The sequence below is a fragment of the Dermacentor silvarum genome, chromosome 5 (genome assembly GCF_013339745.2).
Source record: "Dermacentor silvarum isolate Dsil-2018 chromosome 5, BIME_Dsil_1.4, whole genome shotgun sequence".
NCBI lineage: Eukaryota > Metazoa > Arthropoda > Arachnida > Ixodida > Ixodidae > Dermacentor > Dermacentor silvarum.
This window is the reverse complement of record NC_051158.1, coordinates 106,872,088-106,899,606: the sequence shown is the minus strand read 5'-3', so window position 1 is coordinate 106,899,606 and position 27,519 is coordinate 106,872,088. Positions and strand designations below refer to the sequence as shown.

Sequence of the window (27,519 nt, the reverse complement as noted above, 5' to 3'; positions counted from 1 at the left end):
CATTTCCGCGACAGCCCATAGACGCGCATTTTCAGGGACGTTGTTGTTGTAGTTACCATCTGCGATGTACCAATATCCATGTGGATACGAAATTTAGCTCAGCGCTAGTAATGACATCTCGCAACTCTTTCATCAAAAACAACGCCTAGCTAGTAGCGTATTTTTTGTGTCGTCGTCACCACACAAGGAAAAGAAGATCGGTCGATTTGACGCATATGTGAGAACCAGTGTTAAGCGAACCTTTTTTTTATGTTTACTGAAATGTCCTCGCATCAATTCTCCATCTTCCTTTCCATTAGCTCGGTGCTTCTTGCTCGATGAGTGCTCTGGTTTCATTTTCCACGAGTCCGACATGAAAAGTGTGCTTTGTAAGACGTTAGACAAGCCGTCTACTGCCAGGTTGTAAATGTTCATAAATTCCAGTTTCGCTTTCACGTTTTCTGTTTACGCTGGGAAAAAAATGAAATTAAAATACGTTGAATATTCTTTCCTCGTAACTTTGTTTTAACCGCAAGAGGTTGCTGAAACCATTCTTACCAATGAGCGATACGGCCATCACTGGCGCGCAGCGAAGAGCCTACATGTGCTCCCACGTAAGCAGCCTGGTATGGTCAACAACGTTGGCAGCCTTCCGTCCCATAATTTTATTTTTTTCTTTTTTTTTTTCGCGTGGGCTTAGCGCCGCCACGAGAAAAACTAGAAGTGGAGGGAAGGCGTTGTACGTCGAATGGTCGAGGGAGCCCTGGCCGCGGTCCTTGCAGTCTTCATTCTATGGCGCATGTGCACTCATTATAAAACGGAGTTGTGTCTACCATATCATATTTTGAAGCACTGCAGTGCCAGTTAATGTTCTAGGTAAAGTATCATTGTACTTCTTTTTTATTGTATATGTCAGTGCTATAGATCCTGTCTCGTCTTCTGAAAATGGTGAATGGCTTTCGGATGCGTTTTGCTTCATCGCCCCTTAATCTCGGCTTTTTCGCAGTGCTGGGATGCTACATCCAAAATAAGAAAACCATCAATAACTAGCTGGCGTCCAATGCGGAACACCTTCGTGCGAACAAGAGCAAATGCGAGAGTAGGAAGCCAGCGCCTCACTCTCCTCTCGTGCTATCGCTCTCTTCCGCTGGTCCCGCCATGGCATCGACAAAGGCACCAACGACACGACTTCCTCCTTGCATGTACATTTCCCATCTCGAAGTGCAACGCCATGCACAAGGCGATCCCTCCTACCTTCTGCCTACATGGACATTTCTCGAGGCAACTAGCATCATAGGAAACACGGTGCCACTCTTACAAGTCCACAACAATACACACCACGTCGTGTGTAGCTTCGCTTCGGCGCAGCCTGTCAATGGCCACTTGTGGCCACTACCGCTTCGACAGAAAAATATCTCTTCCCGTAGCGGTAGTAGAAATTTATGTCGACACCTAAAAGAGGCACAAAGTTAAGGAATTAGGATGAGGTCAATATGGTAAATTCATCTGTCCCGTTATGTCCATGATAGGTCTGGAAAACTAATTAGACTAGACAACAAGAATTTAGGAATATATTTGATGTTTCCCTGTCGACATGACCAAGTAGCTGTGCCGCTCTGCAGCTGAGCTCGATGTTAAGCTGGTTCTGTTGGCTGACTATCGCCGATTGGGCTAACTTAGCAAAATCTTACGTTGTAATACTTATCTACATGCTATAAAATTCTAAGGATGTGGGAATAAGCGAACAGATTAAATAAAAATGTCACAGCACACCTAGAAGGAAATATTCACACATATGCTGAGCGCGTTGGTCATAAGTGTTTCCTGAATCAGTATTGCGGCGATGGCGTATAACCTCAGAAGGTACCATGCGGGCGACTAAAGACACGGGGACACGGGTCTACGAAGTGCTTTCACCGCTTGCTGCTGCTTCAGGCGCAGCCACAGCCCGGTACACGACCGCGTTTCCCCCCATCGTGATCCGGACGCCACAGCCGGGCATCGGACCCATGATATCGTGGTTAGCAACAGAATACCAGAGCCAATATTGCACCGTGGCTGGAAAACAACTGGTGGGTTGTTTCATTGCACTTTCCGGGCCGGATAAGTAAAGAAGACGATGAAGAACGCTGGCAAGGAATATCGGAGATAAAGATTACGAGCCATGGTTTGAGGCAACAACAACAACAAGACATGTTTTGAGGCAACTGCAACAACAGTGCTGGTTGCTCTTGTCCTGTTTGTTATGCAAATTCGTGTTCAGTGTCTGCTATCTTGTTTGACCTTATTTCGTACTTGTGTTTTCTTCCAAATGCCCACTCCTGCCTAAGCCCTGGTGACAAGGCTGGCGTACTTGCAAAATAAAGTAAATAATAGTAACAGTTTTTAACCGCCCGATTCATGGCCGATCCCCCAGAGTGGGTTGCGCCATTTTAATGAGGAACAAGTACAAGAAAATATGGGTAGTCTTTGATTTTTCTGCACATGGTATGGGATGCAATATCTGTGAGTTTCTAGAGAATATCGATCGAATTAAAATGCTCTTGAGCTTCAGAAGAAGCCCATTGGAAATGATCGCAGATATAGAACAGCCGTCGCTTCAGACTGCGATGCAAGGGTGAGAATTAGAGGCTTTCCGATTATTTAGGTTTGAAGAAGGCGACTTATCCAACGCCAAATGTAAGAGGGCAGGATAAAACTGGTGCCGTTTGGAGCTGCATGTAGACTGTCCTTGCTCTAAACGACTATACTCTACCCGGCAGAAAAGAGCACTGCCAGCCTCTGCGCTAACAACAAAATTACTGCTTAATCGATTTACGTCGACTGCATATTCACTGGCCCGAAACAAAAGAAAAGATGACCGGTTTCCCTCGAAGCGCCAACATTCATGAAATCGACGAGTACGACGCTTCGCAATTGGACTACACGTTTTAAGAACTTGATCACAGCAGTGGAACGTGAGCAAGGGTCTACGAGTAACAAAACGATTAGTTTCACAAAACATCGGTGAAAAAAGTTCTTGGCCTAATGAGTTATCCTAGTAGGGATGAAATCCATTTTTCGAATGCAAATCAACCTGATTTAATGAAAGTTCAGTTCGACACAAAACGGTTCGTCTCGCAGGTGGCATTATAATTTTTAACCCAATGGAACTCGTAAAACCCTATGCCGTCACCTCCGGATGCTGTTCCAGTAGCTGCAGGACTCACGAGATTAAATGGAACGAATTTCTACCCGACAACCTGCAGAAGAAATGGCGTAGTTGGGTCCACCAGCTACCAAAACTGCAAGCAGTAGTTTTTCCTCATTAATGATTACGTGGACAAATAATACCAAGCGCACTTCAAGTACCACTTTAGTTGCGCTCGCTCACATGCACAAGGAGCCGCGATTTGAATCCTAATAAAATTAGTGAACAAGAAACGTTTTTGATTACGAATTGACGTGCAGCCTCCATTGTGACGATCGCGCTGCCGCGCATGTAAGTTTGCCGCGCTTGAGTGCTGCTCTGGAAAGTGTGCAAATTTACTGCACATTGTGGATAAAATTCATGATGGTATTGTCAATGGTAAATTGTTCTGCATCAAAATGTAAGGAGCTTGTGGGCAACAGTCGCCGATATCTGGTGTACAACAAATTCATCAAGGCAGTTGTGTCACCATGCATCGAACAACCTGTCTGATTTGTTCACGCGTGGCATGCTTTGGAAACTGCTTTCCGGCTCAAAGTGGTGACTGGGCTGCGATTTTGTAGCGATGCCTTACGACTTATTCTACACTAGTCTTATCATCCACCGCTCACAGCCGACGAATCCCGTTGATAACGCGAGCCGACCGTCGCTCTGTCCACTGACAAAGCGCGATAAGCGCGAAAAGGCATTATTACCGGAAAGGCATCGCTACGAAATACCGGCCCTGGTATCACTAATCTTAAGACGCAACGCTATGCTACATAGCTCTAGTATTTGGCTTAGACCACGGTTGTGGACAATGAAAGGAAGGAATTATTCATGATAAATATTTTATTCGTTCATAAGAAGCAGAGGCCGATGGGGGGCCGTCTGACTGCACTCAAGTTCACTATCACGTTTAAATTATTTCAAAACGTAAGCGCAGAATTTCGGTGTATTTACACAATCTTTAGGCAGGTATCCCAGTGTTCACCGCTGGTAATGTCGAATGGTCAGATAGCTCGGCGACATCAAACTATTTAAGGTATAAAACATGAGAGCCGCAGGAGTACCACTGTAAAGTTCGCACGCATTGCTGTCACTTCTATCTGGAGAGGCGGGACTTTTTAGATGAGACGTCCAAGCTCGATGTCCTGTGGCTGCTGCTGTAGATGGGCATCGACTTCCACCGCGTCGTCATCGAGGAGTACAAGTAGCGGTAGTCTTTGAACGCGAAAAACAAGTACGCCCCTTGCAAACCCACCAGTGCGTTAACAATCGAGTCGATTTCCTCGTAAGGCATAAACGTTCCCAGAAATGCGACGGCCCAGGCGGCACCCATGATGAGAGCAAGACGAGCAAAGAGTGCGGCATGGTGTCTCTGCTGCCGGACTCGACTGCCTGCCTCTCCACTGGGCTCTGAGTCATCGCGCGAAGGGCGCGCGGCAGTGGATGTGCTCCGAATGTAGAACACGGCCGAAAAATAAAAGAACATGCACAGCAACAGAAGCGTCGCCATGGGAATTAGAAAGTACACGGTGAGGCCCCAGAACGTGCCGATCCAGCAAGTTGGGCTGCCGTAGCTGGGAGAGAAGATAGACCACGGTGCCATCACCTGAACGGCGACGGCCGCGAGAACAACTATCGTAGGCACGCCCCAAGCAAACATGCCGTAGGCTGCCAGGGTCTTCTCACGCATAGACGACAGCTTCACTGCGGTAACACTTCTCCAGATGTCGAACGACAGCACCGTCGTCCAGAGAAAAGTACAGAGGAAGCCGTAATGGATAAGCACAGCGGTGCTCGCGCAGACTACGCCGGGAAGACGTTGGCAGCTGGTGACCAAGAACAACAGCTGAGTAAAGAGAAGCGTCACCGAGAGGCACAGCGTGCACTTGGTCGAGAAACTGCGTGCTTCCTTGTAAACGCAGAAGACGATGATCTTCATGATGAGGCAGCATATGGAGAGTGACATGGATACGACGGTGATGTAGTTGTGTAGTTTGTAGTGGCCCGTCGGCTCACGCAAGGGCGTTTCTGGTGATGAAGTCGTTGTCTCGTTGACCTTAATTTCGATGCCCGACCTCCTTCTTGCACTGTAGAAGGTCGGCGCGTACTTAATGTAGCAGTGGCCGTCGTGTTCGACGTAACAGTTTGGCGTTCTCAGAACCGGTTTGAACAGCGCAGCCAGGTTAGGTGGGCCAGCGACAGGAGGTAAAAGGTTCGTCTTCCGGCTGACCACGCTGACGTTGCTTAGATGCTGAGCCGGACTGCATGTCAAGGCGGAGAGGTTAGCGCCGTTGCATATGGCGCAGTAGACGTTCCGGTATATTGGGCCACTCAGGTCTTCAGCGTCCTGTACTGGCGCGTAGTACGTCTTGCACCTGCGTGACACCCATTCCGGTACGGCTTGGGTGCAATTGTCGTACGGCGCGTCTTCGTTGCAGGGCCTGAGGTGAAGTGCCGGTTGGTTTTCGACGACATCTGGAAGGACAACTCGAACACGGTCCACAGCTCCTGTGGTGGTTGTGTTCCAAAAAGTTGCATTGATGATGTCGTCGTTGCAGAGAGCGCAAAAGCCATTCCTGCAAGAAATAAGCAAGAAAATATTAAAGCATGCAATTAGCATTTGTCGAACATGTGTAAACATCTATGCGTAATATACCTTCCTATATACCCGCGGCTAGCGGCTGACTTCTTGCAGCGACTTTGAATTTGTGAGACGAGCCTCGATTATAAAGCCTCTTTGCGATCAGGAGCGGCTACCGCGGATGGGTCAAATTCGGGTTACATCCAAAGGTATCATTATAAGCCGAAATTATAACCATCTTTTTATATTTCACGACATTTGCCCTCCGCGGCGTTGCCACAGCAATCTGGCTAGCGACTTACTTGCAGAAGCGCACACACAACCCCCCCCCCCCCAAACTGAGCTCGGCAAACGCTGGCTATGTAATCATGTTTATCATAGACTGCCAAAACAACTCCTCATCTATTCCACAGTGGATAAAACTGACTTCTTCATGCTTGTCGTATTGTGTTCATCTATTCTATCTATCGAGTGTTGTGAGCAACCGTTATTGAGAATTTTAACACTCGAAGCTGCGCCGCTTTGGGATAATTACCATAGATTACAGAAAAACAAAGCGAAACAGACGGTTTACATTATCATATAGTTTAGCCAAAGTATACACTTTTTTTTTAATCTTGAGGACATACAGTGAGTTCAGGGTAACTTGTCGAAGAAACGTTAGGAACGTACTGAATACTCTGCATGCGTCTAATTTTTACTGAAGCGAGATACTCAGCTATATAATATTCAGTCATTTTTATTATATATGTTAAAGTAGACTAAATTAAATTCTATGGTTTTGCGGACAAGAAGCACACTCTGAATGTGACGCATGCCATAACAGGAGGCTCCGGGTAATGTTCATCATGCGCGGTTCTTGAACGTGCATGTAATTAACGGTACGCGAGCGTTTTTGCATTCCGGCCCAATCGGTATGCGACCGCCGCGGCCGGGATCGCACCCACGACCTTAAGCTCAGCAGCGCAATGCTATAGCCACTGGGCTTCAACGGCGGGTTAGTCAAAATTGTTTTAATTTTGAGTTTTTAGCTGACGAGCCCGAGCCCTGAAGACCAGCGTGGCCTGGTGAGCAAGGACAAGCTATCGGCTCAGGCCCACGACATCCTGGACACCGTCTGGACACGACATCCTGGACGCGACATCCTGGACGCCGATAACGTCTGTTGATTTCTGTAAATAATGTTTATTCCTCCTGCTCTTACTGTAGGGTTCCACATTGGTTTACATATACACTGTTAAATTTATGCGCATGATCACGGATACTGATGGAATGAAATTCTGATGAAGTGTAGGTTCGACTTTTTTTGTGGGCAAGGCCGGCGAGCAATACTTCATGGACATACATTTCGTGTGCAAGGAGCAGTGGGTATTATTCATTCAGATTAAGAGGATGATGCGTTTTCAAAATAAGAAGATATGGGGTTTTACGTGCCAAAACCACGATCTGGGTATGAGGTACACCGTAGGGGCAGACACCCGAAGAAATTGGACCACCAGGGGTTCTTTACCGTGTACCTAAATCAAAGTACACGGGATTTTTTGCATTTCGCCCCATCGAAATGTGGTCGCCATGGCCGGGATACGAATGACGTGTTTTGCCCTCATTCATGTAAACACGCTCTATGAAAGTGTCGCTACTTTAGTTATGCGAGGCTCTACAGAAAGGTGGCAACCGAGCCGTCCAAGCTAAACATGGAGGCCCACGTGCTTACTTGTAGGTCACGTGCTTCACGCTTGTCGCAGGAATGAGGTAGAATGTGTCGTTAAACGTTTCTGCCATCTCGCATCTCTCTCGGACGTTGTCATCGGGCCACGCGGGCGGACAGCCTGTGACCGCGTAGACGAACTTCTTCCACGAAGAGCCTATTTGCACCTCCAGGCATGAACTCTGGGGAATCTCGGCCACCGACGGCTCCCGGTACGCGACGTTCCAGCAGCAGTCCCTGTAGGCCCGGCAGTTTGGCGCGCAGGAACACGTGGCCGTGTAGGTGGCGGGGCTGCAGCTGACGAGTCCTTCTGAGCAACCATGCAGGTGTCGCGGACACTGCATGAGAGTTCCGAAAATCGAGTCCGTAACGTCATCGTACGCACTCCTCGACACCGTCCACGGTAACGTGATGTTGCAGGAATCCTCACTGCCATAAACCTCGATGCCGTAAACAGCAGGTGCGAGCAACGCCGCTGCATGTGCGCAGGTAAACCATGCGACGTAGAGAGAGGCCGTCTTCATGATTGCTTTACGAGGCCTCGTCCTTGAGGGCTTCTTTCATCTGAAAGAGAGAAGTGGAGGAAGTCGCTTTGAATACAAAGTAATTCGCTTCTATTGTTCTTTGTGTTCTCCTTGCTTATCACGTAGATATCACTTTGGTTTACTTCGGAAAACACAACAAAAATGGTTGCGCAATATTTGCTGAGTCATACACAAGATAACGTCGGCACCATATAAAAAGAACGAAACACTCGGGTACTCTTGGAGGACAGCAGAAATTACAACGCACGTGCACATTATGGTGTATAGCAAAACCCTCCCGCGCTTTGAGTTTTGATTTTAACGTAGATTACAGAACATATTAGCAACCAAATATGGCTAGACACGGGTGCTGCACAGCTTTGTCCGTAGTTGAATGCATCTCGCGTGCAGGCTTAATTAACCCTGCAATCGCGACGATGGGAAGCCGCCTTCCTTTGCCGTCCATTTCCGTAAGCACCATGCCATCGCTATCTGTTATGACAAACTGAGACATCTAAATTTTACTTTCTGATATAGTTTCCTACTCAAGCTTTTGAACATGTTTATCACGCCGTTAACTTTAGTCTCTATTCTAATGTATTTATCGCAGTTCGCAGTCAGTGATGCTGCGTATAACGTTACAATTTTAAGAAACAAGAACACTTGAGTGAGGATATGCAGTTCACTCCAGTTGCAATGCCTTTATATACAAGATCACACGCTAAAGAGCTTCTAAAAAGTCCAGCAAAGAAATAAAAACGCTTTGGTTACTCTCTCAGGTGAATTCATGATTGTACAGTAATAATATCTTTCGAATAATAAAAGCAAGATGGCCTGGCTGACCAAGCATCCACAGGGCATTAAAGCTAAATGAAATTTGAGAAGATAATGGCAAGATTTGTTTCCTTATTCCATTACGATGGAAGCAGGAATAAGTTTGCCATTAGGCACCCAATGCGCAATAGTGGATGTGTGACTGTTACGGGGTAGTAATTAATATTTACCCCTCTTCACATTTGTCATAGGAACACTCTATCTTGAGCCCCAACACCAATGTGAAATCATGTCTAAAGAACGATTTTGAAGCAATATGAAGAGAAATCTCTGCTCTTTAATAGGTGACGCAATGGTACCCCTAACACGATATTTCAGCAATGGTGAGTGTACCCAATGAATGTCATGGGCTTTCTTAATTGTATTGGTGGACCTTTAAGTACAACGCATGCGGTCACACTGAAGTAGCTAGGTTGTTTACTTTTGTATGGTTGGTATTTGCAGATAATAATAACGTAATGGTTATTTGGCGCACGAATGCGCCACGTGTCAGCACATACGCTCTATGTAACTTCATAATTGGTGCTTTCGTTATATGTTACTCGATAATTATATGCTTAGGCGTTTCTGCGAACGGGAAAGGTGTTATAGCGCTCACTATGCAGCGCAAGTATTTAAAAGTGCCAGCCGTGCGCTGTCACATGGTTGGCCGCAGATTGATCGACAATCAGTGGTCTAGAGTGAATGTCGTATGTTTTCGAGCACAGCAGGTGACAACAGAATTAGGGCAACCACAAAGTATGCGCTTTCCGGCATCACGCTCATCTTTCTGCTTAGATTACCCTCCTTCACACTCAGTTTTCTATGCTATTTTCAGCGGTAGAAGATTTTTAGATTTGGAAGCACCCGCAGGGAAATCGTAGTCAAGACGGTTAACAGCGAAGCAGTTCTTTCCTTTTATGTACTTCATTTCAGGCTACGAGCGATGCTGTTGAAACGATACACAGTGTTTGTATTATCTTCATCTGTTGTAGCTTCTTTATTATTGGCATAGTATTTTTCATCGTTTTCGTGTTTGTTGTCTAGTTAAATCGTTCCATGTGGCCCGATGACAATTCCGTAGATTTCAGGCATTTTGTCGCATGGTTCTTTCGGCGCGACTATTTATATGTCACGAGTTACATGACATCGCTTCCATTTATGAAATACGAATGCCGATAGTAGTTTTGGCACGCGTTCCGAAAATCTGAGCAAAAAAAGACGAGCTGTGTGGCATGTTTTGTTCGACAGACTACGGATAAATTGTGGTAGACTCCCTGTGTCGCCTGTTGGTAGCTATAAACGAATACCGATGAGGCGCTAAGTACTGTAATTTCCAAGATAATGGCCTTCTAATGTCGACTTCTTCTGGGAATGTGGCCTGCGCTATGATGGACGTCGTCGAGACAATGGTTCGTTACAGCTCAGCGAAATTCTGGGCGTTGGTACACAAGCTATCATCGTATTCCTTATAGATAATTACAGAAGATTGCCGGATGTTGACCTGCATCTGTTTATAGCGACTGCATCATTCTGTGGAAAGCTTCGGCAGCGCTGCATCTCAATTCTTGTAGCTAGCTCGGAAGATTTGCTATGTCACAAATGTTCGCAGGCGGTAGCGCTTGTCGCCAATCAGCGCTTAATGCGCTGCGATAATGTGCTGCGACTATGTCTTAGGTACTGGAATGTGAAAACACAAGGGATTGACTGCTCCCAGTGGCTTGTACAACTAAACGCAGGTCAATTACAATAATTGTAGCACCTCTATCATCGCAAGACTTCACAAATATTATGACCTAAAGCGATTTGGCTTCGGAACTTTAAATTCTACATAACTGAAAGTTAGAGTTTTATCTGATGTGCTTGCTCTATATGAAGACCGGTAGACCCTGCGTGCTCTCCAGTTCAAGAATAGAAACTATCACGGATATTTTGAAAGTGTATTCTATTATATCGCGCATGAAAACGCCCGTGTATACTTGAACATTCCTTGTAGTATTGAGTTGAAGCTTTATATTATTTCGTGACTATCTTCATATTCATGAAATAGAAGCAATAGCCATGGTGCGTCAGTATAGAAGGCATAATCACTACTCCACAAGCAACTCCTCCGCCCAACACTATAGCAGAGAAAACATGTACCGTATAAAAGCAACAACCCAGTAACGAAAATGTAATTAAAGCAGGCCATAGTGATAACGGAGTAAAAGGAGAATATGTAGTATCGGTAAACTTTAGAGAGTGCACATTGTTATTGTTGTAGGTATAATAAAATGGCAATACAATAACGGAGCGAGCCGTAATGCTAACTTAATAAAAAAAGTTTTTCAAAAGAAATCTATAAGTAAGCACTACTGTATATGAATTATGCTAATGTGCGCTCTTTCTGGTATCAGTGCTTCAACTATACAGTCCGTAAATAAGGAGAAAGACCGGGGTCGAGATTCACAAAGCTTTTTTTCGTGAGTTCGCTTTGCCATTGGCTGGCTGCCTTCGCTAATGATGTCTGGCATCCGTATTGGCTAAAATTCTTTCTTACTAAAAATTCTAGCATAAGAAGTTTGTGTCCATTTGGGCCCAGATCTTATGATGAAAAACTGTCATCCCTTCCACTGGGGTGGAGATGGAAGACAAGCGAAGCTGTTCTATAGTGGGAATTATGTATTTGCAATTATTACTATTAAGATGTCATGGTGTATTGGCTATTTGAACTATTAAAGAATGAGAAACGTACATGATCCGGTGGTGTTCATTTATTTAGTGACCACAGTGACCATGGCCTTATGGTCGCTACGGTAACCGCCATAGGGTGCACCGTACCCTTCTTAAACACGTCACCAACGCCACGCGCGTTCAGTGCGAACGCGGGCAAAGCGCCGCCGCCTTCGACAACAGTTCTGCGCATTGTTTGTGTGACCGCACAGAACCACTGTCAAAACACTGGCGTGAGCAAGCGCGCCAGCAGCAGCGAGCGAAGGTTAATGCCGTCTATCGCTTCAACGGAAACTGAGCGGCGAAAGCACAGCGCATTCAAAGATAGGAGCCGTGTTGCAGATCCCTTTCAAGATACGGTGCGCGCGACCGCCCAGCGCCGCGCAAAGTCCAAGTTGCTCGCATAGCCGAAACCGCAACCCCTCCCTCCCGTGCTGCCTTACCCCTGTCCTCCATTCGCGTGGGAGATTGAGTCGCCAGTTCTCCTTGCGCCCGGTCGAAAGATACGCATTTGGTGCCGCTGCTAAACGTCGCCTCTCCTCCCTCCCTCCCGTCCCCCCACGGCCTTTCGCTCGGCGGAAGTGGCGTTTGCTCTTCGCCGTGTGTTCGCGCCCCGTGAAAGCGCGCGTCCCTCGTGCGTTCGCGCTCTTTCACTCGCACATGCAGCATACTGGACAATGAGAGTTTTTTTTCTACATCCGGACGCGACCATTCGAAGACTGAGCCCTCAACAGCTTCGCTGACAGCTTCGCTGTAATAATATCCTTAAGGTGAACAATGGCGTATCACGTCCTTACCACTCACATTTAGACGCATAACCTTTACACAGTAAGTTTTCTACTCAGTCCATTTTTTATCTCTTTAGAACCGCGTGTTGGCTCATAGGCCGCAGTTGCTACTGTTAAATACTCAGCCACAATTTATTCTAATCTCGGTTAAGGGCAACATGGATTTGTAGTAACTACCTTGTTTTAAAGGTGATGCCAACGGTTCCTGTGTCTTGGGATATTGGCCTACAGTGCAAGCGAAATGCAAGTGCCAGATAAATATAGTTGCTTTGTTCTTTTCAACATGTCGTGGCATAAATTGTGTGCACTTAAGTAATAAAGATCAACTGGAAGTTTCAGCGTATATGTGTCTTGCCTCATCCCTGTATTTCGCGCTGACATACAGACAAAATAAAGTTGCTGTTTTCTATGTTTTTTTTGTAGTGAAAAAGGGGTGGAGTGGTCTGTGGTCACAAATGTTAATGGCTATATGAGGTTTAGTATGTATAAGAAAAGTGTGTCCCACTAACATAATTAGCTCAGATAATTTTAAGAAGTCGCTGAGTCTCTAATATTTCTAAATCAAGCCTGGCCGACGTGAGGTATATGGCTCAAACGTGGCAAGCGTGAATTTATCAAGATAAACAAAGTCGTATTTGTAACATTATTCAACGCAATGATTCAGTGCAGCTTCACGCTTTCGGCACATTTTCAAGTTATGCGTTATCCTACCCAAGGCCTCTCGATCTCCAAGTAATGTATCGTGAACTACATACATCACCTTCATCACCAGCCTATATTTATGTCCACTGCAGGATGCAGGCCTCTTGATCTCCAATTACCCTCACTTGCGGTGGCTAATTCCAACTTGCGCCTGCAAATTTACTAACTTCATCACCCCACCTAGTTTTCTCCTGTCCTCGACGGCGCTTCCCTTCCCTTCGCATCCATTCTGTAACTTTAATGGTCCACCGGTTATCCATCCTACGCATTACATGGCCTGCCCAGCTCCATGTTCTTCTCTCAATGTCAATTAGAATATCCGCAATCTCCGTTTGCCCTCTGATCCACACCACTGTCTTCCTGTCTCTTAACATTACCATGTGATTAACATATTGACTAGCCAAGCGCTACCGGTTAAAAAAAAAAGCAGCTCTTACTTTCATATACGCAGTGTCGTCATCAACGTCTAAAAAAAGCGTTTGGGTCGGTATCAAGAAAACTAGGAATGCGCTATTGGCAAATACATCCTTGTTTGCTACGAAGAAAATACGTCTCGTCATTGCAGTTACTATTCGTGCAAGCAGCATTCTTGTGACATGAATACGCTGAAGCCGTCTAAACATCTTAAATCCCCTCGAATTCTCGGCTATTATAGAGAGAACTGCACTTACCGATAATTCGTACATTCTTGGACGTGTGTTCGAGCCTTAACCTTTTGCCCTTTGTCGCTGCATCTTTCCTTTGTCGAAAACAGCAGGAAAAGTTCCACAAAATAGTATTTGTGTCCTAGCACGTTGCTTCATGAAGTCCACAGCACCTTTTGCACCACAGCTATCCGCCAATGTCACTACATTCTTGCGACGTCCTCGCTGGCTGAACTCCTTTCTGTGTTGGCGCTCCCGCCCGGAACACAGGTACATTCACCGGAACCACAACAGATGAGATAATTCAGTGTACGCGAGCTGCAAGCAGCAAGTCTCGTCGTGCAGGTGCCATCCCGGAGACAACCGCGGCAGCGCCGAAACACACACGCACACAAACACACTCAGCAAAACAGGCCCGCGCGATCGCGTGAGTCACAATATGCGAAGAAACGGAGAACCGCTGCCGTATGGTGTTGTGTCGAGTGTAGCCGCGCGCACACAATTCCTGTCTGGCGCGGATCCGAGTGGCGTCGTTTTGGCGGCGGCACCACAGCCCCGCCGGTGCGAAGCTGCAAACTCTCGCGCGGTACCCTCTAACGTCCGGCTCCGACGAACGCGTGCGATTCGGCATCTCCGGACGGGCGAGGGTGCTTCTCCGGGAAGTTGGAAGCGTCTGACCTTAGCTGTTGCAGTTGCGTGCAGCGACCGCCGAAAGAAGCCTGTGCTATCAGTTCCGAAGGAGTGTGAGGCCAAGCGAAGGAACCTTGGTGTGGCGCAGGCTGCACCAAATTGAACGCATACGAAAGTCAAAGAGGAAAGTCAGCAGAGTCGCATACGCAGCGGTGCAACTCATTTAACTTCCTTTAATGTGTCTCGTTTTTGTTCCGCATAGGTCACGTTCTCAGGAAAAAAAAAAAAAAAAGCTGCTCCCTTCTAACGGGTTACCGAGCGCTGTTGGACTGCGCGTTTCCTAATGAGCGCACAGCGTTCACAGATGCGAATAGTATTTCTCTCATACATAGATGTCTACTCATTCGTAGCCAAAATAGAAAAACAAGTAAACTGTAAAACGTGTTCTATAGGTGTTATAATTAAGCCCAGGTCATTACAATGGAGTGCAAAGGAAAACACTGACCAACAAGTAGGCCGCTTTGAAGATCAATCACCACCCGCAATTGTCGACATATTTCCTTTTTCTTACTGTTCGGTGGGACGTAGATCTGAGAGCCAGCTGAAATCCGAGTCAAAGCGAGTGTTTCAATATCATCCTATAATAAAAAAAATAATATCAGCATCTACAGACATCCACCGCTGACATCATTATCAAGATCTTAAACACTTGAAAACATCACGCTTCAAGGAACTCGGCAAGTAGCATGAAAATTTCCCTTATATAGGGGGCAGACTAATATTAAAGTTCACAGAAATAAAGAATTAACCACCACTTTTGCATTACGCCCTTCTCTGTATACGTGCACCACGGTCGGTATCGCAACCATAACCTTATGCTAATCAGCGCCAACACCATGTATAGCCACTCAGCTACTGCGCTCATATGACGGTCTACAGCCCGGACCACACGAATGGGTCGCCTTTATACAAGGTGGCTATTTACAGCAGCTCAATTTCAGTCACGAAAGCGTCCTGGTCTGATCACGCGTAAGATCAAGCAGTGATCTCGCTACAGCGTAACTCATATTTTCGTTGACAACCTTCATCGACTGATCAAGCAGCGGTTGTGTAGCGTGTGCGTCGAACTACTCACACAATTCAGCGTTAGCACCGTGCTCCGCCTCACCGGAAAGGCATTATCTGCTGGAGCACGCGCGACTTCGCACGGAAGTCGACCTCGCGCGTAATATCGCCACCACTGCGCACAAATGTCGGACCGCGCGGCGCTCCCGGGGCCTTCCCAGACGCGGCCTAGTCAGCGGCACGCAATCAACTCTACACGTGCGACTCTTCTGCAGCGTGCGGCGTCAGTTCATCTACCACCTACGTCTTTCCCTCGACCGCCGGCCAACCGGTTTCCGGTCGCTCACTCTATGCGATGCCACGCCGCCTTCCCATTTATTTAATTCTAGACCCCCCCCCCCCCCCCCCCCTCCCTACTTGTGCGTCGTGCATTTGCGGTCGCACCAATTATAGCGGGAGTTCCTGCCGCTTTTTTTTTCTTCGTTTCTTTCTTTTTTCACTTTGTTTTGTTTAAGGATGTCGTGTCCGCAGTACCACTGCCGTAAGAAGCCGCAGCTTTCTCCGGGGGGTAAGGGACATAGATGTTGTTCTCTCGAATGTGTTACGCGCCCGCTTCGGCATTCTCCCTGTTCTTGATTGGCCACGTCCCCGCGCGTCAGAACAGAAAGGCGGCACCGAACAACATCGTCGGCCGGGTCAAACGAATAGACCACCCACTCAACGTAAGAAGTCCCAAAAAAGGAAATGATTCACTCGGCAAAAGCAGTAGTTAGGAGTCCGAAAATGGTGAGACAATTTTAGACGCATCGCCAATAGGTGTTGATGGCTGTTTCCTGCTGCCTCAGGCTACTGCTGTATTGCTTTTGTTTGCAATGTCATGTTTTTAAACGTGTTCCCGTGGGCAAACGTCATAGTAGACATGCTCGCAAGGTCAGAATGACGAACTTTTGTGCAATAAGAGCTATCATTCCAATATGGAAAAGCAATTTGTGTCGTCTGGTTAACGAAATTGAATCGTGGAGTTTAACGTCCCAGAGCGGCACACTCGATGTGAGGGAAGTCATAGCGGATGGCTTCCTGATAAATTTCGACCACACGCTGTTCATTAACGTCCTACTACATTCAATTACATGGGACGTTTCTGCATTCCGCAGTTATTCAACACGTGACCGTGTGCTCCTCAACAGAACGCCTTAGGCATTGAGCTCCCATGGACGGTTTCGTTAAAATATGTCCCGCGGAAGGCCTAGACATGTAGTTTGTGCTTTTGTAGTCAACCCTGTTTAACTGTTTTAAACGTCATCAAAGCTCTTAAACGATAACTTGTCAGCAAAGTGTTTTTCATTCTGTTTGCGACTATTTGATTTTATATCAACGGAAGTTTGAGCTAAAGGAGCTGAAGATATGTGCCATAAAAAAATTACAAGAATGTTTAAGTTAGCAAGAATCATACGTACAGCTTCCAAATACGAAAGCAGCATTTTCAACATGTAACATCATTCCGCATTTTATGTCATAAACGTCGCAGTACATACATCACGTGCGTGCGTTAGATTGTGTATAAAGCTGCAATTGTCTTAGGTCGCACCACAGCGGTGTCTAAGAAATGAAACACTCAGAATATACTCGGTTGCTCTCTCAATAACGGCTCTGTGAGATATTGCGTTGTGCCTTGAACGAATGTCCTATGCTATGCAAGGAGTCTAAAACGAGGACAATGAAAACAAGAACATGACTGGGTGTTCCAAATATACGGGAGGAGGGCAATATACATTTGTTATATTGACAAACGGGGCAGAGAGGCGATGCATGTTTCCAGTTGCTGTGGAGATGTTATTATAGCGAAGAAGGATGCCAGATTAAGACGAACAAACTATTATCGAAAAGGAAAACAAATTATACAAGCGGAATTCTTCGCTGGCCAAATTAAAAAAAAAAAAAAAGAATCGCCTAAGCTGTATCACAGACGCAGCCGCACATGGGTAGGTGAAACGTCTTGCGCGTGCTCCAGAGGGTGTATGGGCCACCATAGGGTACGGGAATACCATAACCTAAAACACATGTTACATTCCTTCACGCTATAAAAAAACTTATATTCCTTACCTTAGGTTACACGCAGTGGGGATCTCCCGGCCTAATTTTGTAATCGTGCTCGCTCCTTATGCGCAGGGGCCCGTTTGTACTGCGGAGATTGCTTGTACACCAGGATAACGAAGTCAACTCGCCCACACTCCTCCAACCCCCCCCCCCCCCCCCCCCCTCTTACTGGTGGCGCCCGAGACGGGGCTGCGTCGCTCGAGCCCGCCACACTCGTGGAGGGTTGGGGCTCCTCCTATGCTTGCCTCAATCTCCTGCGTCTGCGCTCCCTGTGGAGACGGACACGTTCCGCCTTGGCCAAAGGGGCTGGATATTTCCTTGTGCTGGGGCCAGAGTATCTTCACGCGATTTCTGAATCCTAAATATCGAGCAGGGTTGTGTCATAACGGAACATGCCTGAAATTTCGACACAAAACTGCACACATCTAGGCCTTATAACTCCCGATTAGCACTGCTTTCAGTTTAGTGGATCACATCTACTAGGGTTTTTTGAGCTCTCCCAAACGCAAATACTCAAGCTCATACGACTAACGTGCTGGCGAGCGACGCCTCTCCCAACGCCGGCCGCGAGGCTATACTTAGCTCCGATTGCGTATTGGGCGACGCAACAGTGGCCCTATCGGTGTAAGTGATACATGCATGATCTACGAAGGGTTTCTTTCCTCTAGACAACGGTCCCAAAGTAGGGCGAGCAACTGCCATTCGTCTGTCTCGCTGCCCGAATCTGTTCACACCATTTCTGGGCCCGGCGTGTTGAACGCGGGGGTGCCATAACCGAGCAAGCGTGGATTTTCTGCGAAATATTGCACGCTTGTAGGTCTTATAGCTGCTCATGAGCACTGGTTTGTCTTTGATGGAATATACCTACTGTGGTTGAGCGGGCTCTCTGAAACGCCACGACTCCCGCTCGGATCGACAAACGTACCGTCTAGATTTGACTCTCTCAATGCCGAGCGATAGGCGAAACATAACTCTGGGGCGCTATAATGTGCAATGATTCCAAAATTTTTTTTTTATTCAAACTTCTGCAATACGCCTCCACGATTGTTCAAAACATTTTCGGGCCACTCCCAACTTCGCCTGTCCGTCACGCGACGTCATGAAAACCGCGATAGCTCCCCATCTGATATAACGTGTACAAACTGATTATGCATGATTAAACCGCACAAAAGAAAAATAATCCTTCCTGATTCGACGCCTTTTCACCATTAGCCCTCTGCTATTGGTCCAATGGTTTCTGGCTACGCCCACTTCACCTGTCTGTCACGCGACCTCACAAAACCGCGAAAACTCACAACGTCACAGTGACGTGTACGCGAAAAAAATGCAATAATATGCCGAACAAAACTGAAAATTTCTCTGAATACTGCCCCGTTCCGAAAGGAATAGAAGATGGCTGCCCGCCGATCGCTCAGGCCCTCGCTACTCGCACCTGCCGGTGAGCATGTATTTATTTGCGCATGATAAACCTTTTTGCGTGGCAGCAAACCGCTATTGAGCCCTTTCGTCACGTATACCACATCGCTCTGCCTACTCTAACTTGCTGAGGATCCGTTTTGGCGACATTCTTATCCTTACGTTGCACGCCGCCGCGATTCTCGAACAGCCACCGCAAGCTAAGTAAGGCGAAGCGGACCAATCGGAGAAGCCGGCACCACCCTCTTCATGCAGTTATCTATTTTCACCGTGCTGGCTCAGCCCCATCGAAACCCTCTCCACTAGAGCGTGCTCCTCGCCTCTTGTCAGCCAATTAGATTAAAAAAAAAAAACGCTGAGTGTAGACCATGTTATTGGTTTTGAAAGGGAACAAAAGTGACTTCCTATAAACGAGGAGAGTGTTTGATTGGGTTGTTCAGACAACGCTGCGGGTCACCGCCGGATGTTTGCGTCGGTGGTTACGTAAATTTGACGTCAGTAGTTTGCAATCAAAACAGTTTGGAATAATTTTACGGTAAAGAGCCCCTGGTTGCGTCACGCGTGTCGCAATAACGACTCGAGTTGTGAACGCGATACATGCATGATCGAGCAACGACGTCTTTCCGCTACACAACGATAGCAAAGTAAGGTGCGTCGCCAGTGCGGTTGCAAAGATATGAACGATAACGCTACATGTTTTCGTTACTTGCCATTTTAGCGAGCAATCCCCGCTGACCAATTTTATAGACATTTCACATTAATAAATAACCAGGATAAAAAAGGTGTCGCTAAAGGTGGCTTGAAATGTCCAGTATTCACTTGTCGCGTTGTCTTTATTAAATAAGGTCGAAGATGTAAAAAATACCGAGAAATATTTAAACAGTCTTGCAACAAAAAACGTAAAAAAATTGTCAACTGTTTACATCGTAAAAGGTTGTTTCAGTGTACTTAAGTCTTAAGTGTTTCACTGGTCTGCACATTGTAATAAATGTCAGGGTATTCATCTCAGATATCGTGACACGATCAGCCGACTGTCATTCCCCGTGCGCTGTAGCGTTACTCACTAGCGGCCCGCGATGTATCGGTATGTCATGCGGGACAGGGGGCGTCGTCAACATGGCTCGGTCCCCGCTGCGGCGAGAATATCAATCTGTCCCCGTTGCATCTCATTTGAGGCTGCGGCGTTCCAGACGGGACGCTTGCATAAGGTGGTCGGCTCGACTGCGATCCTGCTCGTCGTTCAGGTGGCCCTCATTTTGTTCACGCGTGAACGCGTTTATATCTGCTCTTTCATTAATGTTTTTTTTTCTCTCCTGGTATCCGACATCTCTCCTCTGCTACGGATGTCGGCAAAACAAGGGACATTTTCGGCATTGCTTGTCTTGCCAGCGCATTGGCGATGAAAGAAAAGAAAAGAAACGAAACAACGACTGTAAACACAAAGGCCCCTGGAGAAATGTCACTTACTGTGTCTGTGAAGGACTGAATACTGGCGTGACGACATTCCTAACGTTACAGAGGTTCCCGTAACCATAGGCGTGAAAACACACGTGCAGTTATTACTCCGCTACAGACTATCAGGCGCTATACAAGGCGTCACAACTAGCTTTAGCCAGGAATTAAAAATATGCCGCAGCATTTTAGCAGGACGGGAACAATAGCAAGTTGTTGCTTATTGTATTCAGCAAGTCCTGTTATCCCTATTGGAAAATACACATGCCCCGTAACTCCCATATCCAATAATCCAATATGAAACGTGGGGAAGTGCGAAGCAGTGATGCGCCGGTGTTACACTTATGTTATTCTTGTGCTATTCTTGCACAAGTGAAGAGGAGTCGAGCGCTTGTGGGGTGGTGGTGCCCTCTCTTGTACTGCGCTGGTACCACACTGGCGTTTCGGAAGCGACTTTCACGAGTTTTTGCTAACTACCGCATATCCCTAGCTCATACCCGCATATCCAATGCGAGTATGCGCCACACGTGATTTCATTGTCGTTAATCGTGACGTAACTGACGAGCATGTGATGTTATTGATGTGATGGCCTATAAGTCATGTTATTCATACATTCGTACACTTCCATGCCAATTCGGTATATACCAAGTGAAAGAGACGCGAGTTTTCGGCAGATCTTGTTTTTTGTGCCTGACCACGACGTTTGACATCACATTAGACGCCGACAGCCCGTGCGACTAAAGTGCTTCGCACTTAATATATATATATATATATATATATATATATATATATATATATATATATATATATTCACTATAGCAGATCCACCATAGTCACTGCATCGCTGGCGTCCACCTTCACAGTAGTGGAAGGGTTCCGAATTTTATTTTGTGAAATTCGTACCCTTTGTGAACTATATTCCGTTTGACGTTGTTAGGCCTGCGATGCCACCGAGAGCCGCCAAAGTGTTTTGTGCTTTGCTCACAAGATGGCGCCACAGCATGTCACACTACCGACCCGGAATGAATTCCCACTGGTGTTGGTGGCATATAAAGGTAGATCCACACTGAATAAAAAATTGGTCGCGTAGTACGTTTACAGTTTCTTTACACGTGCATGATTGTGTTCATTCAGACAAAAAGGTAAATTCATGGCTATTTTTTTTTTCGCGCTTTCGCGTGTATTTGGTTGTCCGTGGTGTGACAGGGCGTGCTTGTTGCTGTAGCTTGAATATTGCGTTCAGGTGGTTGCCGCTTCATGCGAAAATGAGCGTATTTCTATGCAGTACCTAAGGTTCGTGAAATTTGAGCCGAAGCGGCGCTCATATAAAACTAAGTTGTTGCGCATGATCTCAGGCTATGTAACAAGCATAGTAAAGAAGAAAAAGAACGACAAAAACAAGAAAAAAATCGTTCTCATTAGTATCGATGTGTAACAGATGACATCATGCTTACTACAAATCTCGACGAAATTCTTTTTATGTTTATAGTACTTGAACCTGCGTCAGAAGCAAGACAAACGTAAAATCCAATTTAGTACTATTAATCACGAATGATAAAATGCAGCAGATCCAAAGCCCCTGTAGGTATCTACATACAGCGAAGCTTTCCGTAAATGCATAGATGAGTGGTTAAACACGTGTTTCTGTTTATTCAATGTGTGTGCAAACTTAAACTGAAAGCTTCATTCATGTTGGTGAATACTCCAATGCACCTTTTAAAGGGGCCCTAACCAGCTTTTGTCGAAGGGGAGAAAGACATTGAAGCGAAAATAAGCTATTTCAGGAATAATTTGCCGTAAAAAGTATTTCAGTGCGTTCAGCAGAAGCGGAGTTATTGACAATCAAATACGGCCTTCGCTGTGCTTCCCTTGCGTTTTCAGTGCCTTGCACTACGAAGGCTACAGCGAGATGGGGAGTGGCCACAACGCTCCGTCCTCAAAAATGTCACCGTGGCGCGCAGTTCAAATTTCAATTTGGGTGTTAACGTGGACGCCGCGACGTCCGGTTTTGCTGCCTACTACGCGCTTAACGTAAGCCAAACGCGGTTTTCCTCAGCGAGCGGCAGTGCGCTTAGCCAGTGGGCTCATGGCGGAATCGCGCGGCGGCTGCGATGTAGCCGACCGCAGCGACCAATAGCAGTCGCGTATTGGAATGTGCTTTATTACGAAATAAAGCACACTGAAAAAAAGTAACGATCGTGGCTTCTGTTGAAACCAGATCATTTGAGAGAAAGGTGACTTCGCGGTCCGCTTCCGAGCTACACGCAACGCCTACGACAGCACAACTTGGCCAATGTGTTCACAGCAGCCTATATGCTATACCCGCGGACTATGCTCGCTGAGACCCATCGAGCAGTGGTTTGACATTGCTTTAATTCGCCGTCCGCAGACTTTTGTATTGAAAAACTGCAATAAAGGGGTGCGTTGATTCACAATGAAGTGTTGTTGGCCCACTTTTTGTTTACGCGTGGTGAGGCACTTTTTATTTCAGATAAGATAATTCGGGAGAATATTGAATAGTTACTTCATTTGCGGCATCGCTGTAACAAAGGCCACTTTCAGAAAATGTAAAACTGAGATGGCCACGCTCGGTGATTTGCAGACCTGCCAATAGCAACGGGAGCACTCAAAAAGTGTAAAGCAAGGTTCAGTAGGGTAAGTTTGTGCTATTTCTGCTTAATAAACGAGTGGGGGTGCAAGGAAAAAAAATAAGGGCGCGTTTCTTCACAGCGCTGCAGGGGTCAATGTTTTGACGGAGGGCGATAGTGCCGACTTGTGATAGGGTGTAGAGCTAGCTTGCTGGACAGCGATGTGTGCATTTATGTAAACGGCGACATATAGGCGGAATGTGATATCGTAGACTTTATCTGGAGGAACACAGTGCAAACAGACACAAACTAGAGTGAAAAAAGTCACAGGACAATTATTTCTGTGGCAATGCAGGAAATGTTAAGGTTTAAAAGTGCGCACATGTAAAAGAGTTGACGAAAAAAGTCGCGAACTCTAATCCGCGCTAGTCAAAGACGTTTTTATTTTCTATTACATAGTTAAATTTTCAGCAGCAAATTAACACAAAATACACCGCTGCGTGTAAAATTGACTTACCTTTCTGCTTTCGAATTAAACGTTAAACCATAAAGCGGAACAGTCACATGTGGAAGCTACGCTGATTCCGTATTCGAAGAAACCAAAAGCGCTGTTAGCGCTATAAAAGGCCATCGTGCAGAGGTTCCATCTCTGCAGCTTTCCTTTCATTTCCAGAGAAAGTTGTGCGCAAGTATAGTCCGCGATTTTGCATAGTGTTTCGTGAGATCAAGCTATACCAACTCGCTTAAATATCAATTATCTCAGCAGTAAATTCATGCGACGCGTTTCTGCCGCATTTATGCTTCTGTGGATTGCAGACACGTAGCATGCCCATGAAATGTCCGTTCGTGTTTCTCGCAGGGGTAGCGAATTCCCCTCTTAAACTTTCACTTGAGTGGTTGTTGGTAGCCATCGTGAATCTTCATTAAATTACAATACGCAGTCTCCTTTTGAAATTCACGACAAGATTATGAAATTACTTCCTTAGAACTTGTCGGAAACCACTCAGTTCGTTTTCTGTGCTTTTAGTCGTAACACAACTGCCAGCATTACGTCAATGAAATCTATTCTGGGCTTTCTTTTGCTGTGTTTTCGCTGTAATATTTTATCACTTGTGCAAGGGATTTATCATCATGCAGCATTGCACTTACCGTTCTTTACAAGTACTCATTATGTATCCCACCGTGTTGAGCCCGGTCATAAGGTTGGGTCTTATCTGTATGTCACGCAAAGCATTTTCCCAGTTGGTTATTTTGCTTAGCATCTGTTTATATTTCAACCGCACTCGCGTTTCTATGAAGCTATTAATGATAACGCCCTATTGCGTTAACATTAAGCTAACATTACATAATGAGAAACATTTGGCATTTGTTGCGTGTTTTGTGACACAATAGCCAATACTGCATAGCAAGGAACGTTTGTCATTTATATTGTTTTTTGTTTATATTAGTTATTTGTTATTGTATATGTATATTGTATTTTGCTATTAGTTATGTGGTTATATATTTATATTGTTTACTATATATGATATTTTGCATCACTCCCCTCTACAAAGAGAGTATAGCTCATAGAGTGTGATAAATAGGTAAGTAAATGCAAAAAAGAAATGAAAACAGAGATGATAAAACGGTGGGAAGCGTTCTCCTTTTTCGTCACTGGTGTGCGTTCTAATGAATAATGTACTTGGAGTTACCTCTTCAGCATATTGGCCTCTAGGTTCTAATTTCATATTTTGGAGCATGCAGCCTAGTTCATGTACGAAGGAAGTGTGCCTGGATAAGACGGATATGCAGCCTGAAGTTCTCAGCGGACGATGTGCATCACGTCGTCTGATGGGGATGGCTGACAAGGAGTTGCCTCGCAGGGCAACGTTGCTGCGGTATTCGGCAGACATTCGAACTGTGGTGAGATGCGCCGACATTTCGCTTGCTCGAGACGACGGCACTCTTTGATGACGCTGTCAGTGGTGGTCGCGTTGGCGAAGACGAGCATATTGAACGCGTCGTCGGCCATACCTTTCAAAATGTCCGCGATCTTGTCAGCCTCGGACATCTTCTGGTCAGCTTGTAGACACAAGGCCAGCACGTCCTGTATGTACAAGTACGCTTAAGTGGACGTCTGGGCACGTAGCGGTGGTTGTTTCTTGGCGGCAAGCTGTCGACCAAATGGGTTCCCGAAAAGGTCAAGGAGCTGTTGCTTGAACATGTCCCAGCTGGTGAACTCGTCCTCGTGGGTCCGAAACCAGACGCGAGAGTTTCTGCCAAAGTAAAATATGACGTTAGCCAGCATTATAGTTGGATCCCAGCCATTCTGTTTGCTGACACACACGTACATGCTGAGCCACTCATCGACGTTAACGCTGTTTACAACGGAAAAGTTCCCGGGATGGCGGGGCTGTGTGAGGGTGATAAACTGGGAGGGGGGGGGGGGGTCGCAGGCGTAGCTGGCGGCGACGTCTCACCACCTGGCAGCGTGGTGGTAGATTCGAGGTGGCGTCCGCTGCGAAGCTCCGTCGTCAGAAGTACCCAGCGCCTCCACCCAATAAATGTTAAGTGGAAGCACAGTAGGTAATCTATTTACACGGTGTTCTGACAAGGGGTAGAAAGCACACTGGCCAACATGAAACCCAGCCAACCGCAAATCAAGGCACGTCGTCATCCTCAGATCAGTCAGCAACCGTTATGTGCATGTCCCACTCAATCCAAGTGTCTACAGCATCATCTTCGTATAGCACGTAGCATTATATATATATATATATATATATATATATATATATATATATACGGTCGCAGACATCTACATCTACGTTTGTACGACCTTCTATAGACTTGCTGCGGCTGCCATAGGTTCTCGCGTTTTTGTTTAGGAGCGCAAAGCGAATTGATGCTAAAGCGTCAAATGGCTTGTACTGAGTAAAACGGCCGGTGTCCGGCGTCTGTATTAGCGAAACGGCACCTAAAAGTCTCTCGGCTGCGACGCCACGGCACGAGTGCGCCTCGATGGAGCAGAGCGGGCGAAAGGGGAAACCTGCTGCCGCACTGGCGCGCCAGGTGTAGCGTAAAGGGAGAGGGCACTGCCGGGACGCCAAGTCACCCTCGCTCTCGCTCTCGGACGCCTGTGTTATCCGCGCGTTACTTGTCAGCGCAAGCTACCGCCTGCGTTCGAACCGCGTCTCGGTAAGGCAAACTCAAAACGCTCCAAGCATCTCAACGCACTCGCTTGCCCGGGAGCAGTTCATAACTCGAAGGACCGCTCAGCAGCATTCAATTGGAAATTATAGCCTTCGTATTCAGAACTTATAGGAAATGCTTAGGTGCCCTCGGATTTTACAAATTAGGCTTACAATGCTGTTAATTTCAAACAAAAGTGCTACTTTTAGCAATGCTTTTCCTAATTTCCAATAATGTTGTACACATACAAAGATACGGTATATCATGGGTCCTGATATCATAAGGTTGCAGCAAATTTCTAATGACCAATAGAAACAAACTGAGGAAAAAACGCTCTAATCCCAGAAAAATTTTCGTCAGGTACTTTGATGTAGAATCTCCATGGTGCTGAATTTATTATTGTTTTTCAAGATTTGTTCTCTTTTAATTTTCATCTTACTTTCACATTAAGTTTCAAAGGACCGCCATATAGACGGTCTAACTGAAGGCTGCCTGTTTGTAAAGACAAGTGTACTGAGCATCAGAGTATGTTTTGCACAATAACATTGACTTCAGTGAAAACAGCCAACGACATGGCAATGAAGCACTGGATAAATAAACCTTTATTGTCTATATCTTGGCTCCTCATTTAGTGCATATTTCAGACAGCTCCATTCACGACAGAACGATGTAAGTGAAATTGTGCGAGTAGCAACAAATCATATATAATAATATATAATAATATAGTGCGGGAAGACTCGATAATGTAGTTTCTGGACGCGATTTTATGTCCTTGGTGGTGAGGTTGACTGGCTTGGAGTAGCTGTGTAGAATGGACGCATGTTCGTGAATATGCATTCAACAGCTGTCTTCTTATTTTTTAAACCCTGTTTTAGGCCGTGGTGTTAGTAGTGAATGAGTAATTAAACATTTCAGTAATTACCGACTACTCTATGACAAACATTTTAATCTGCTTTCCGGAGCAATATTTTAAACAAATGAGCGAACGCTACGCTTTATTTGAACGTAGATCCCCGGTAGTGTAGGAAATTTTGTGGAGACGTGATTTTCAGTATATACTTCTACGTTAGCGAAATGGTGTATTCAGTATTTCATTGCCAATCCCTAAGTCAATGAGCCGACTGCGAAGCATACTTGTCCCACTTCTTGTGAATTTCCATTACTGTCAGGACACAGCCACGCTGAGTGAATGTCTGTGCAGGCCTTGACATATTGCCCTAAAACATTGTCAGAAAGATATGCAATTATCAAAAGCTAATGGATACAGCTAGGCTGAAATAAAATGACGTGAGTAAGCGAGCAAAGGTTAAAGAGCACCTGTTGCTCTAGAGCTCGGCAGACCGACGTTTGTGGATGGTGCTCTAGCTGTCAGAATAAAACGACATGTTTTTTTTTCCCTTTGTATAAGTTCTAACTTCCCACATGCTGCAGCGTCCCAGCGTACGTTGTTGGCGCATACACGGCCGAGGTCAGA

The 27,519-nt window shown here is 46.0% G+C and overlaps 1 protein-coding gene across 1 annotated transcript; it reads right to left on the bottom strand.

The window, feature by feature from the left end:
• Positions 1-3,982: 3,982 nt before the first annotated feature.
• LOC119453698 (uncharacterized) lies at positions 3,983-14,488 on the bottom strand. Its single transcript, XM_037715740.2, has 3 exons — positions 13,657-14,488; positions 7,453-8,010; positions 3,983-5,733 (listed from the first exon to the last, which is right to left on the bottom strand). Exons 2-3 carry the CDS (start codon positions 7,968-7,970, stop codon positions 4,254-4,256), a joined length of 1,998 nt encoding a protein of 665 aa, XP_037571668.1. The 5' UTR covers positions 7,971-8,010; positions 13,657-14,488; the 3' UTR covers positions 3,983-4,253.
• Positions 14,489-27,519: the final 13,031 nt, after the last annotated feature.

Bases quoted from the DNA above. Each gene is read 5' to 3' on its own strand.
- LOC119453698 (XM_037715740.2), bottom strand. From the start codon at position 7,970: ATGAAGACGGCCTCTCTCTACGTCGCATGGTTTACCTGCGCACATGCA. The intron at 5,734-7,452 runs GTAAGCACGTGG...TATTTCTTGCAG, and splicing joins GTGAAGCACGTGACCTACAA to GAATGGCTTTTGCGCTCTCT.